The sequence below is a fragment of the Oncorhynchus mykiss genome, chromosome 6 (assembly GCF_057628025.1).
Source record: "Oncorhynchus mykiss isolate SJ-2025 chromosome 6, ASM5762802v1, whole genome shotgun sequence".
NCBI classification, from domain to species: Eukaryota; Metazoa; Chordata; class Actinopteri; order Salmoniformes; family Salmonidae; genus Oncorhynchus; species Oncorhynchus mykiss.
Window position 1 is genome coordinate 57,413,989 of NC_143027.1, and position 14,852 is coordinate 57,428,840.

Below are 14,852 nucleotides of genomic sequence, written 5' to 3' on the forward strand. Positions count from 1 at the left end.
CCCAGTTTATCAAAACATTTTGAAGGAGAATGCTAGGCTATCTGTCCGTCAATTGAAGCTCCACAGAAGTTGGGTGATGCAACAGGACAACGACCCAAAACACAGAAGTAAATCAACAACAGAATGGCTTCAACAGAACTAAATACACCTTCTGGAGTGGCCCAGTCAGAGTCCTGACCTCAACCCGATTGAGATGCTGTGACATGACCTCGAGAGCAGTTCACACCAGACATCCCAAGAATATTGCTGAACTGAAACAGTTTTGTAAAGAAGAATGGTCCAAAATTCCTCCTGAACGTTGTGCAGGTCTGATCCGCAACTACAGAAACACTGGGTTGAGGTTATTGCTGCCAAAGGAGGGTCAACTGGTTATTAAATCCAAGGGTTCACATATTTTCCCCACCCTGCACTGTGAATGTTTGCACAGTGTGTTCAATAAAGACATGAAAACGTATAATTGGTTGTGTGTTATTAGTATAAGCAGACTGTGTTTGTCTATTGTTGTGACCTAGATGAAGATCAGATCAAATGTTATGCCCTAGATGAAGATCAGATCAAATGTTATGCCCAATTTATGCAGAAATCCAGGTATTTCCAAAGAGTTCACATACTTTCTCTTGCCACTGTATATGCCATATGTACAGTATTTGACCCAGGTCTGCTGTACATGGTTTCTATGGTACAGCATGACATGATGAGGGGGAGTGGGTCTGAACAGAGTGTACCCCTTCATTCCATCTGTTATATCCCTCCCCTGAGATGAGATGGGGAAATAGAGGGGCTTGTGCATTTATAAAGTCAACCTCATCTGTGAGTCACTGCTTCCCCTCCCATTTGTATGCCATTTAAAATGACAGCATTCTGTCCCCATTGACAGGGGGTGGCCATCGAGGGCTGTGTGATGAAGTGCCATTTACCCTTTCCTGTCACACGCACAGTAGAGATCCCAGTGAGTGTCGTAGGGGACTTATGACAAAGAGGTCTGACAATGTCACCTAATAAATGCCTGAATTACGGCAATGCAGATGAAGCAAAGAAAACACGCGCTATGGGTTTTGACACTCCCCGAGGAAAGCTAGCAGAGGAAACAGCTGATGCTGTGAAGCCAGAGACTGAAGACCATTTTAGCAGAGCATTGGTTCAGATTTTTTTTCTCCCGGCAGGCAGCCTTTGGACTTTCCACCATGTATAATTTGTGAACTTACAGACCCTCCCAGAGAAAGTGGGAGGTGGGACAGTTATAGGGCGCACTGCTGTGCCTGCTGAGTGAGCACTGGGCCTTTGATTAGCCAACCACTGCTTTGCGCCGTATGTTCAGCAGCCAAGTCAGCACTTCAGCAGACACACGGGGCTTTCTCCCAAGGCCTCCGCACACCCCAACAAGCATCTGGAGATGACTTGCGTGTGGTTTAAATCTATAACTGGAAAGGAATTGTTGCTATGGTCTCTCAACAAATTATTTTAAGAAAGTACATCGGACTCATTGTGTGTCATATTTATGCTGTATGTAATTGTCCATTCTTGTTTTGTTTTTTTGAGAGGTTCAGGTCTTTTGACTTCTTGTTTATTCAGAATTGATCATTTTAAGCCTTGACCACGTTTTCTGTACATACAACTTATAAACAGTGTCCCCCATCAAAGAAGTAAACACTTTTGATTTCAGTCTTTAGAGGCTGTAAGACACATGCGACCATATTGTGCCCTCTGGAGGTCATCTCTGCCTGTGCATGTTTCTTACCGTACTCTACTGTGTTCTCTCAACAAAAAGCATTCCATCACTAGGGAGACCCCAAAAGGAAATGCAACTGGCTGACCTACCACATGCCCAAGGACTTCTGCATAATGAAACATATCAAGGTGTGAAAATGGTCTCTGAAAAGCTGTCAGCTTTGTCTAGCTATTACTGAGCATCAGAGAATACTGAATGGTTATGCTAAAAGATGAGGTACATTGAAGATGACAGTAGTTACAGGACAATAGTTCACATACTGTAGCTGTATGTGGAGTAAGAGATGTGGAACATTTGAGGATGATACAAGATGTCTTGCATTAGCCCGAGATGTCCCAAGACCTTAGCGGCTGATAGCTGTTGTCTGAGAAGGACAACTGTCAGAATCATGAGGGTAGTCTCTGATGAAACCTGTCTCACCGTGGCAGCTGTGTGTGTGTGTGTGTGTGCGCACTTGCATGTGTGCGTGCGTGCATGCGTGGCATAGAAAGTTATTTGTCCATCAACTCAATGTAGCTGATGGCAATAACAGCAGAGAAAGCTTGTGCCCAATTCTTCTTTGTGGAGCACTAAAGGGCAGCTCATGCATATGCATCACTGACCTTGCCAAATCAAAGCTACAGCAATACACTGACTTTTAAAAAGAATGCAATTAATGTAGATTCCTTTACACGATCGACTAATTAGAATTCCCATAATAAGCGGACTGTAAAAGGCTGATTTTTAAAACGAAATCATTAGTTAAACCACAAAGAATAAGCGCAATCACTGCATCAGTCCTCAAGGTTTAATAGGAGTGCACTGAGCAGATTATGAAATCCCAATGTTGACCCTTTAGTGGTTATTAGTAGTGTTGCACGGTATACATAAACGTCTGTACTTATTCTATACTGTAACACTAAGAACGGTTCGGTACTAGATTTTGTGTTATTTTCAGTACTTCTGATAAATGTGTCTCACGAACCAAGCCTGTCTATCAGCGCAGCGGACCCTGTATTATAGCACGCACCCTGCCTTCTCCACTTACTCATTAGCCTGTACTGGGAGTCTGGGCTGCCTCATGTTAGCTCCCACTCATGCTGCGCAGAAGTTAACAGACTTGAATAATGCGACACGGCATGTAGAAATGTTGAAACTGTTCATTACTGTTTGCGAAACGGGCTAGTCCATTACAGGCTCGAACACTTTACAATGGAATAAGATACTGGTAGCTTCCAGCTTTGTAAAGCAAAATATCTTTGCTAGCTAACAGCTAAAGCTAATATCAGTTCACTACCCTAGTACTCTGTTTGTGATAATATGCAACTATAAGGCAAAATATACAGTTTTTCCAAGCTGATTGCCACCAAAGACTTGATTCGCTCACTTATTTGGTCTCTCGCTCACGTCTCTCCCAAAGATTATCTATAGAGAGCATTTGTAATGGTGTCTTTTTGGAGGCACTGTAACGTTCGTCGTTGGTAGAAAGAGAGGAGGACCATTGCGCAGCGTGGTAAGTGTTCATATCTTTTAATAACTTACTAGAACACTGAACAAAACAATAAATAACAAAAGAACAGTTCCGTAAGGTGAAAGACAAAAAACACTAAACAGGAAATAAGCACCCACAAGTCAAAAGTGAAACCAGGCTACCAAAGTATGGTTCTCAATCAGGGACAACGATTGACAGCTGCCTCTAATTGAGAACCATACCAGGCCAAACACAGAAATCACAAATCATAGAAAAAAGAACATAGACAACCCACCCAACTCACGCCATGAACATACTAAAACAAAGACACAACAAAAGAACTAAGAACGTGACAGGCACTATCTCCACCATGGATCGTTGGACAGAGCCTATGGGGAAAATGAATGCAGTTTTTCGAGGGGTTTTGGATGCAGAAGAGAAGCTCTGTGGTAAAAGCAGGCTTAGGAGATCTGACACGTCTTGTTCTATGAGATCATCTTCATCAGCTAACGTCACTTTTTGTGCATTTTGAAGAATTGATGTAATAAAGCACATAAAGGCTTCATAATTCATAAAGGTCATATTAACTGACTGCTATTATCTTAAATGGAAGGGAAACCAATTTTTTATTTGTCATCTGTAGCCCCATGAAATCAGTCAAAACAAGCTCAATAACTCAATGCATGCACAAACTCCTATTGAATATGCGTTCACCTGTATTGTGGATATGCCTAAGCTACATTTGATTTACCCAGTTTATCAATAGAAATTTACCATTTAAATAAATTATTGCCATTCTGTAATTGGACTGGTAAAAAAAAGGTCAAATTGACTGTATAATTGATTCATTAATGCACACATGGTTGTCTCAGAATTTGTATTTTGTAAATGTAATGATATTGAACTCAAAAGATGCGGCAGGTAGCCTAGTGGTGGGCCAGTAACCGCAAGGTTGCTAGATCAAATCCCCGAGCTGACAAGGTAAAAATCTGTTGTTTTGCCCCTGAACAAGGCAGTTAACCCATTGTTCCTAGGCCGGTCATTGTAAAAAAAAGAATCTGTTCTTAACTGACTTGCCTAATTAAATAAAGGTTCAAATAAAATACAAAATTTTAAACAAAAATGCCCAACAATTAAACAGAGCAGTAGCTGAGTTTATGTATGGTTCAAGTGCCATTCTTTGACTGGCTAATATGCCTACCAAAAGGCAAACGGCCTCCAGCAGGGACTGGGGCTGGGATTAAAAATATAGGACAAATCACACAACACGACAAGAGAGATACCTCAGCCTAAGGCAACAACATAGCATAGCAGCAACACATGACAACACAGCACGCTAGCAACACAACATGACAACAACATGGTAGCAACACAACATGGCTGCAGCACAACATGGTAGCAGCACAACATGGCACAAACATTGTTGGGCACAGACAACAGCAAGGGCAAGAAGGTAGAGACAACAATACATCACGCAAAAAAGCAGCCACAACTGTCAGCAGTACTAAACCTGGTATCGGTATTGAAGTCAGAATTCTGGTATTGTGACAACAGTACTTATTAGTCCTTCATACATATTTGTCTATATTTTGATTCATTATGGGGGTGGAAAGCTGCAGTGCCTGTAGCAAACAGTTAAATAGGCCTGATGCAGAGGAGATAAGGGAATGGGAGAGCTGACAGTACCCTCACCTCAAACCCAACGAAAGATTCAATTAGAGGTGTGCAGTGGTGGGATTATAGATCCGAGGGTAGATGGATGGAAGGAAGGGGAAAGTCACCGGCTAGTACGGATACATCCACGCTTGTTAAACTAAACACACAAACACAGCGGTCATTCACCACAGCACGTCTAAAAAAAAAACTCATGCTTATTGCTCTTCCCCGGAGCTGTGTATTTCACGTGCACAGGTTGGCCTTTTTGCTCAGACACGCCTGTGTTTGGTTTTTAATTGAGGGCGTTTGCAGTTCCCATGTGGCCTCAGAGAGCGTTTGTGGGTGCGCGTCAGATCTATTTCCAAACAGGCTGTTCCATATTGTACTACTGCTTGGTTTGATCGACAACAACAAAAATATTGGATTTCAATGAATAGAAAGAAACATAAAGGTTGTTTTCCTATGGGGGATGAAATTAAGTTGAAATGGTGTTACAGTGAAATGCTTACTTGCAAGCTCTTTCCTCAACAGTGCTGTATTAATATAACAATTGTCAATGCCAGTAATATAGATATTTTTTTAAAGAGCACGGTCAATACTGTACGAAGTCAGATAAAAGGTAAGAAATAATGTACATGATTGGGATTTATATTTATTCGTTAGCGGTTATATTTTCCTCGCGGAGCCACAGTTGGGTGTTTTCGCTTGCTCTGACAGAATTCACATAGACGGTCGGTTACCCTTTGCTCAGATGCAGCACCCTCCAAGAAGTTTGGCTCAGCCTGCCCATGGCTTTCCCGAGAGGACATTGGCTCACTTTTCACCGCAGTGAGTGTGAGAGAATGGACAGAGGTGAACTCGAGCGGTCAGACTCTGTCCCGTCTTATCAGACGCAGGCAGCAGAGAGGGGGGGAGCGCTTTCGCTGCATACGTCAATGGAGTGAATGTGAGGGGAGAATGAACTGCGTCTCATTGTGCTGCCGTCATCATGCGTGTCCTCTCCTATCTCCTGGCTAGGCCCGCGAGAGGCCGCGGCAGTGCCAGAGTCAATGCAAACTAGTCTGAAGCCAGGCCAATTGGCAACTGGAAACTGTTTGTGAATGTGTGTTTATGCACGTGTGCTAATCTGAGGGATTGAGTGTGTGTGTGTGCACGGTTCTGCAATTAGCTCTCTGGGCATAAAGGAAAGCAATAAATAATTAGAAACTGTAAAGCATTCTATGAGCCTACCAGAAAAGGATTGATGCTCACTGTGTGGGTAAGGTTGCAGATAATTGAGAATGTTTGTGACTTGCTGTGTCAGAACCAGTATAAACCTGTTGTTGGGGGATGGAACAGATGATTTGCCTAGAAGCAGGCTGCTCATGACTGGGGTAGGTGTCCTATGTGCAGTAGCCAGGGGGAATCTGGGACACCTGCCACTTTGCTTGCTGTCAAACTGGAAGCATGTGGGGGGGTGAGCCTTGTGTTTCTTTGTCACAGTGTGAGTATAACAGTTTCAGGCTGTATTTCATTGGAACAAATTCCCAAGCTGAATTTCAGCACTGGTTCTGCAGGAGGCTTAAATGATTGTTCATCTTCATTGACTTTCAGGTCATGTTTAGCTGTGGTAGTTGGTTGTGGTTACTATATAAACATATAATACTAAATCTGTGCCTTTTTTTTGCAATAGCAAAGGGATAACTAGAAGTATCCAGGGCACTTCCTGGTATTCCCCAGTGAGGGCTACTCTTGCATTTATATCTAACAGGATTTAGGCCTACATGCGTGTGAAACAAATCCTCATGTCATTTTAATAAGGTCTCTAGTCAAAATAAAAATGTGGATACATGGAACATAGTTTTTTTTTTGTTCAACAATCAACTGGATAATGTACACAGTTTGGATTCCATCATTGCCTTAGTTCAGTGCGCGATGTGGCCATTTTTTTTTGTCATCTGATCTATTTTCGGTGTGAATTTAACCTGAGGCAGATGCTGTTCCTCTCTCTTCTCACTCTTTCGGTTCCCATTTACCTCACCACCTCCCTCTGCCTTAAGCAGAAAGCATTTCTGTTACGTTTAAGCAAACAGTGCCTTTATTGCCTATGAAGATAAAAAAATAAAAAAACGAAAATGACTGAGTCGGCAACAGAGGGAATTGGGTTTGTATGAGGTAAAGAATATAATTTGTCAAGGACAGTTGCTTGTCTCTTTTTCCTTTGTTTCGTGCTTTTGATATTCTGGCACTGGACAGTTTTTTTGTTCGAGTCATCATTATGTATGTACCTCTCTAGAACAGCACAATCCATATGAAAACTCTGAATTCCCTCTGTTGACTTAAATCTGTCTGTCTCCTCTGTCTTGCAGAAGAAGGTGGTGGAGCAGCTGAGGAAAGAGCTGCTGGTTAAACAGGATCATCCGGAGGTCCAGGCCCATCAGCAGCCCCAGCACCCAGTGCAGCCTGATGGGAAGGCCTCTGCCCTGCCTAACCTCCACACCCCACCCTCCCTGCCCTCGCCTGACAAACTGAGCACGCCACAGGTACTTGCTCACACACACACACACACACACACACAGCTTTAATCTGTTTGTATGTGTTGTTGAAGGGTAGCGCCATATTCAACTTAGCTTCTCTCCTGGACAGAACACGATGACGATCACCCCGGTCATCGCCACTAAGACTCTACCTCTGGTACTGAAAGCTGCCACCGCTACCATGCCTGCTTCTGCCGTGACGCCGCGACCCTCCGTCGCCAAGGTCACAGCCATCAGCAACACGCCCAAGGCCAGCATAGGTCACCCTGACTCACTGAGTTCTCCTATCAACCTTCAGACATCCAGCAAGTTGACCAATCAGGGAATGGAGCCAGTTCGGATAGTCTCCAAGAACACTGTTGTTGTAAGTATAGTGTATGTCCCACATGTCACTCACTCAGCTTCATTGTCTGCACATAAAATGAATTTACACTGAACTGTCCCTGAAGTCCTGATTGTGTTAATAGTATATGTCTGATTTGTAAACAAACATTTTAAATCACAGGGCACAGATGGGGTTGCTGTCTTCTTTACATAAGGATAATGTGTCACCCTTTTCTGTGTCGTTGCAGGGGTGTCTGTAAATGCAGATTTCACAAAGAACCTATTTGTCTTTGCTGTGTGAATTGTATATTTATGAGTGTGCTCTCATGGTCTATCTCGTGGAGACTGCACCGCTCTGCGTTTTCACATTCTCTAACGTGTGTAAACGGATGGTTTCGTCACAGGTGCAGGCCACCGCCCAGCCTATCAAAGTTCCTCAGTTTATCCCTCCACCTAGACTGATGCCTCGACCTACCTTTGTACCGCAGGTTCGTCCACATGGATCTCCCCTCCCCTCACCCCGCAGCCTCTCTCCAGTAACACTAACAGGGGGCGTTTAGACTGGATATCAGTTTTAGAATGACCCGCTACTAAGCTTGCAATTCATTAGGTATCATCTGACATCATGTAACATCAAATGCACTCAATTTGAGGCAGTTTGATTGCGTAGCCTACCAGGCTACAATGGTTTTCTATTCAGAGGTCTGAATAGGGATTCTACTGGAGGGGACTGTTGGAGCAAGTTCTTTTAAATGTGTTGTGTTTGTCTCGTGTCCTTTTTTGATGTGTGTTCCTGCATTCATATGCTTTTTGTTCAGGACCGGAGGCTTGGCCCAAGACCTGTTTCAGTGGCATTTTCGTAACCCCTTGCTAACTACCTGGCTTCACTATCTATGTCAGCAGTGTTGTTCCTTACCACGTGCTTTGGCTGTTCCTTCAATCTACCTGCCCAGGGCCAGCCCACCTCCTGCTAACCTTTGTTGTGAATGTGGCATGCCCTCTGTTGTTGCTGCTTTGTGTGTTGATCACAGAGGGTTAATGACAAAGCTGTGTAATTGATATGCACTTTTTCTTGCTGTTTAAAAGGCATTGGCCCTTACAATACTGTATACTCACTATCCTCCTGTCTATGTTGTGGGCCAGGTCCGACCAAACCCAGCCACGCCTACACCCACTCCCACGGTGCCCATCGCCCCTGCGCCCCCTCCTCCCATGCTGGCTGCCCCTCAGCTCCTCCAGCGGCCTGTCATGTTGACCACCAAGCTGACCTCCACCTCACTGGCCTCCACCACCGGGCCCATCCACCAGGTACGCATTGTAAACGGCCAGCCCTGCGCCAGCATTACCAAGACCCTGCCCTCTGCCCAGCTGACTGGCATCGTCATCACCTCGCCAGCCACCATTACGGCCACCACCCCCATGGCAACACATCAGACCCTTCAGATCAGAAGCCTCAGCCCTGACACCAAGGTGAGAGCAGAGGGGGAACGAAGAGGGGGCGGGCGAACTTGATTTGTCTTAATTGCATTCATCTCAAAGGATCCAATCAAATGAAATCTTATTAGCTTCCAGGTAATATTTTGAGTAGGGCCTTCGGTAGTATGATTACCATTTTCATTGCTGTTTAACCAAGAAGCAGGCAGCTGTTAGCCTGGCTATTTTGTGTTCATCACAGGCTTCTTACTTAACTCAATTTGGTCTGCATAGGCACCCTGCTTTTTTGATGTGCATGGATAGGTACTTGAGCGGCTGCCACAACTCTCTTCCAGAGAGTGAATTCTTAGATACAGTGAAATATTGGAAGACGTCCCAATAACCTCTCAATAACGTTCATGAATGGAGAGTCCTCCACCTCCTTAAGCTCAGGTTATCACATCCCTCTGTCCTGGTTTGCTGCGTGTTTTAAAATGTGTGTTTTTCTCATTGAGAGAGAGAGGTCTCTCATGAAGGGACGTAGCACTCACCGTGGAGGGACTGTGACTCTTGAAGTGTGCGGCTAACTCAGTCACTTCCGTCCTCCAGACTGTTAAAGCTCGGGGTGTTACCGAGCCGAAGACATCGGCCAGTGCGCCCTCCTCCCCCTCACACGCCACTAGAGGCACCCCTCCACCCCTGCTGAGGAACAAAAGAGAGGACAACCCCCAGGTGGGCCTAAACTCTATACACAGATGCAATGAAAACAAGAAAATGAAAAGTATATGGTCAGCTTATGTGGGCCAATCTTGTTTTCTGGCACGTTTGAATGAACATTTGATTTCTTGTTCTCTCCCACAGAAACTAGCCTTCATGGTGTCCTTGGGACTTGTGACATATGACCATCTGGAAGGTTGGAAGACCCAAATGGAGCTTTGTTTTTTCATAGCACCCCTGCCCTGTTCTGTATACGTTTTTTTTTTTTTTTACAATAATGTCTGAACTTGCAAGAGCACAATGTAACATTAGATATGTCCATGGTGTTATACAGACCTGGTCTATTCTATACCTGTGCAGAGATCCAGAGTCGGAGGCAGGAGCGCAAGCGGAGAACGACAGCAAACCCGGTATACAGTGGAGCAGTGTTTGAGCCGGAGGTACAGTATATAGACCACTAAGCTTATTATTATGGCATTACGATGATACTGTCAGGGTTGGGCTCAATTCCATTTAAATTCCAGTCAATACAGGAAGTACATTGATATTCCGATTCAAATTCTCTTCCATGGGGAAAATTTGGAATTGGAATTTGGTTTACTTTCTGAATTGACTGGAATTGAAATGGAACCGACTCCATACTGTACCCATTCTAGCTCTGCTGTGAGAGAACCCTACCCAAGTAGTAAACACAACCTATATTCACAGCGTAAGAAGAACGGCGTCACATACCTGAATACTCCTCTACACCAAGGCACCCGGAAGAGAGGTCAGTATGAATCTCTTGTCAGGTTATGGAAACACCTAGCTACTCAGGGTTATGTGGAGTGTCCCACCTTGTAACCTTGTTAACACCGTGTCAATTGGACCTCCCAAATACCAGGAGGAAGGCTATGCTGTCATATCCCATAACTGCGGAGACTAGTTTACAGCATTTTGTTGTACTGTGATACTGTCCCATCACAGACTTACTGTGGTAGCTATTTTGGTGGCGCTGTCATGCTAATGCAATGTAGCTGGCTCTTTCTTTGGCTTGCATTTCCTGCTTTAATGCCACTTGACTTTGTGCTTTTTTTTGCCCTGTCAGTAATTCATGCTACTTAACCAGCTCTCTTTGCCCTCTCAGTAAGATGTCTTCCCAACCCACCCTGCTCTGAATGTATTGTTGAGGATGACCTCACAGCTCTGCTCTGCCTATACTGTATGTGCTCACCCCAGGACTCCACCAAGCAAAACCTACTTGCGGATTTGAGCCACGTCTCAGTCTGAATGCTATGGGTATGGCATTAGCCTGGGTACCAGTCTGTTTCAGTTATCATTCCAGTCCTTGCCGCTCCTTGTCATGTTTAGCATGACACGGAGTATATGGAGTGGAATGTTAACAAAAACAGGTTCTGGATTTCAGGCTAGTATGGCATGCCAAGTCAGGTCTCACTGCTAATTTGTTTGTAACAGACTTAAGAGGCCTGTTTTGTGACAGGTTGAGTGGTTCACTGCGGTTTTGTGAGTAGAACATGTAGGAGAATTGATCCTCATGTGAACCAAGCATTTGCTTCCCACGTTCTGACTGACAATGTTGAATGTAGCTGTATTTGACCTATTGTTTCAAATAGTACATTGAAATAGTGTTGATAATAGCTGACATAATTAGATTTGACATTTGTTTCAACAAAGTTCTGCTCTGCGGGTCGATACGATGTGGCTTATATCTTGCTTTGACCTGCTTTGTTCTCGGAACTACCGTCTAATTAACTGTCAGCTTCTTTGTTCTCCGAACTACTGTCTAATTAAGTGTCAGCTTTGCCCAGCTCACCCTTCCTCTTGACCCGACTTCATGCTGTTCCCTCTCGCTGTGTACTAACGCTTCTGTCTGTGCTCCTCCTCTTCCTCTTCCTTATGCGCTAGCCAATGAGGACCCCTTGTCACAGGTATGTCATGAGAATGTTTTTTTTATTTTGTTCTCCCATTTTCCTTTCTTTTGTTTTTGTTTTGTTTTGTCGTGTCTCATCTCACCCAGGTCGCCCACCCAAATACAGCAGTGTTCCTGAGCTGGGTCTTCACACCCCAACATCCCCCACCAGCAGTCATTCCGCCTCCCCGGCCCACCACCGGCCAGAGAGGGGGGGCTCTCACTTCCCCGTCCACCCCCACACCCTCCCTCTGCCTAGCCCCAACTCCGGGGATGTAAGTAGCTGATGAAGAGCCCACTGCACCTACCAGGACTAGAGGAAGCCTCCCCCCAAATCACCCCTCAGTGGTATCTCCCTGAGGCCCTATGGTTTCAGGACAGACCATACCTCCTTACAACATGAAACGTTCCACATCCATTCACTTTTACACCCTTACATGCCATTACATCCATCATTCATTCATGTGTGACAATCTATGTGTGTCCTGTTGTCCATAAGCTTACAAAGTGAAAAGTCCCTCCCTCCTTTGGCTGAGGATGTTTGGATCAACGCATCACACATCAGTGTTGTTGAGAGTGGTGTTTGGGGTTTGGTAGGGTATCTTGACCAGCAACATTACTCGCGGTCATCCAGTGAAAACTGGGGAGTGTGAACAACCCCCAGTGCCCACAAACACAATTACAATGTGGACAGTTTGAAAGCACAGTCAGATTGGACAGGTGTCATTCAGTGAAGTTCGACTCCCCTCTCCTCTAGTCCCACATATCCAGTTATGATCGGTTGGGCGTAGTGGCCACAATACTGATTGATGCAATTCTTCCTGACAGGGAGACATCCATGAGGACTTCTGCACTGTGTGCAGGCGCAGTGGTCAGTTGCTCATGTGTGACACATGTGCACGTGTTTACCATCTGGACTGCCTCGCTCCACCTTTGAAAACCATTCCCAGGGGCATGTGGATCTGCCCCAAATGTCACGACCAGGTAACAGCAGCATCTGTCCCTGCAGTCTCAGCCACTTAGAAGCTCCCCCAGCAGTTCCCAGGCCAGTTGTAAACTAAATGCAGCTAATATAAGCTCCAGCTGAGCCACAGCCACCCCTGTTTATTCAAGCCAGTTTGTAAGAGTGCGATATTAGAAGGTGAAACCTCAGTATGAACCACTCGTGCCACCGTGTCCTAGTGCTCTCAGGAATCTCAAGAGCGTGTCTTATTGTAGGGCGTCTGAGCAATAAGACTGTTCCTAGCTTTGTGAGTTCTCCCAACAAATGTTTTGAACGGGCATGAGAAAGCGACCATGCATTTCACTTCATTATTTGTACAAAATGCTTCTTGCACTGTCATCTTGTTTTTTCTTGTCCGTCTGGTCTCTGAAAGATTATTGCGATGCGGAAGTGCTCCACAGGGGGCCCTATATGTGTCCCTGGGCTTTTGGTAGCTTGGTTGAAAGGGAGGACGTGTTATGTTGATATCCCTCGGTGCAATGTTTCCATAACATACAGTATGATAACCTACAGTAACGCAATAATCATTTGATTCATGGCCTTGTCTCTCTGTCCTAAAATTGCTGACAACAGCGTTCAGAGCCATGATTGTATACACATCTGAAAGTTGGTGAAGATATCAGGCAACTTCAACTAAAGTATATACAGTGCGGTCCAAAATTGTTGACACCCATCAAAGATGAGCAATGACGACTATAAAATAAATAATTCAAATACTGAGCTATATTTTATGCGAAAGAAAAATGGAAAGTATGTTCTTTTATACTAACACAATTGTTTAGAGAATGATTTTGTTCAACAAGTAATAATGTTTTTGTTTTTTTTTCAAAAAATGTAGTCGTCAAAATGATTGACGCCAATAAATACTCGTGGAATTAAAGTGGTCAATAGGTTATTATTTGGTCCCATATTCATAGGACGCAATGACTACATCAAGCTTGTGACTACAATGCATTTGCAGTTCATTTGGTTGTGTTTCAGATGATTTTGTGCCAAATACAATTTAATGTATTGTGTCATTTTGGAGTCACTTTAATTGCAAATAACAATAAAATATCTAAACACTTTTACATTAATGTGGATGCTACTGTGAATAATGAGGTGTGATGAAGTTACAGAGGGTCAGAGATCATACCCCAAAAGACATGCTCTCACCATTACCAATAACAGGGGACGTTAGCATGTGTTGGGTGTATAACCTTTGACCCTCTGTAACTTTCTCACTCATCATTATTGGCGATTTCATTCAGGATTATCCGTAATCATGGTAGCATCCACATGAATGTAGAAGTGTTTAGAAACATTATATTCTTATTTACAATAAAAGTGACTCCAAAATGACACTACATTATTTACCATTAATTTCTATTGGGCACAAAATAATCTGAAACAACCAAAACGAACTGCAAATGCATCCAACAAGTTTATAGAATCACATGTAATAGTAATATGGGACCAAATACTAAACCTTTGACTACTTTATTTCTAAGAATTTTTAGGAGTGTCAATCATTTTGACCGACACCTTTTTTTGAGAAGAAAGAAAAGTATTGTTAAACAAAATCTCTTTCTCTGAGCAATTGTATTCTTATAAACAAATATAATTTCCCAATTTTTGGGGGGAGCATACATTATATAGCCCAGTATTTGAATAATACTGTATATCTCCACTCACCGGTCTCCACCAAAAACCACTGAAACACAATTTATGGTTGAATGGCTATTACAACATTATAAAAAAGAAGCAGAAGAACTAAGCCTATTGACATGGATTCAAATGTTGTCCTTTTTCTTCTTTAGATTCTGATGAAAGATGAGGCAATCCCATGGCCTGGAACCCTCGCTATCGTTCATTCCTACATTGCATATAAAGCAGGTACAGCAGGAGCCCGAACTTAAAAAAAGAGCTACCTCAAATGAATTTGTGTTAATATAATGAACACTTAGAGTTGACTGTAATGGTTTCTCTGTCTTCTGGCTGACAGCTAAAGAGGAGGAGAAGCAGAAACTGGTGAAGTGGAGCTTGGAACTGAAGCAGGACAGAGAACAACTAGAACAAAGGGTCAAACAGCTGAGCCAATCCATAACAGTAAGCATCACACTGCATGACACTGAGGCTAACCCTGAAGGCGTGTG

At 43.8% G+C, this 14,852-nt stretch overlaps 1 protein-coding gene across 12 annotated transcripts in view; it reads left to right on the forward strand.

The window, feature by feature from the left end:
• The window catches only part of LOC110526201 (PHD finger protein 21A), a 43,904-nt gene that overhangs the window by 24,317 nt on the left and 4,735 nt on the right, over positions 1 to 14,852 (forward strand). For 4 of the 12 annotated variants that reach the window (XM_021606954.3, XM_021606955.3, XM_021606959.3 and 1 more), the window contains exons 6-17: positions 7,184 to 7,357; positions 7,461 to 7,715; positions 8,080 to 8,163; positions 8,819 to 9,145; positions 9,698 to 9,820; positions 9,950 to 10,001; positions 10,166 to 10,245; positions 10,514 to 10,574; positions 11,823 to 11,989; positions 12,543 to 12,698; positions 14,517 to 14,592; positions 14,702 to 14,805. In XM_021606954.3, coding sequence (XP_021462629.3) covers positions 7,184 to 7,357; positions 7,461 to 7,715; positions 8,080 to 8,163; positions 8,819 to 9,145; positions 9,698 to 9,820; positions 9,950 to 10,001; positions 10,166 to 10,245; positions 10,514 to 10,574; positions 11,823 to 11,989; positions 12,543 to 12,698; positions 14,517 to 14,592; positions 14,702 to 14,805 — 1,659 coding nt within the window. Of the gene's footprint in view, positions 1 to 7,183; positions 7,358 to 7,460; positions 7,716 to 8,079; positions 8,164 to 8,818; positions 9,146 to 9,697; positions 9,821 to 9,949; positions 10,002 to 10,165; positions 10,246 to 10,513; positions 10,575 to 11,710; positions 11,734 to 11,822; positions 11,990 to 12,542; positions 12,699 to 14,516; positions 14,593 to 14,701; positions 14,806 to 14,852 lie in introns of all 12 variants that reach the window. The other 8 variants (XM_090238387.1, XM_021606956.3, XM_090238385.1 and 5 more) reach the window with 4 other exon arrangements.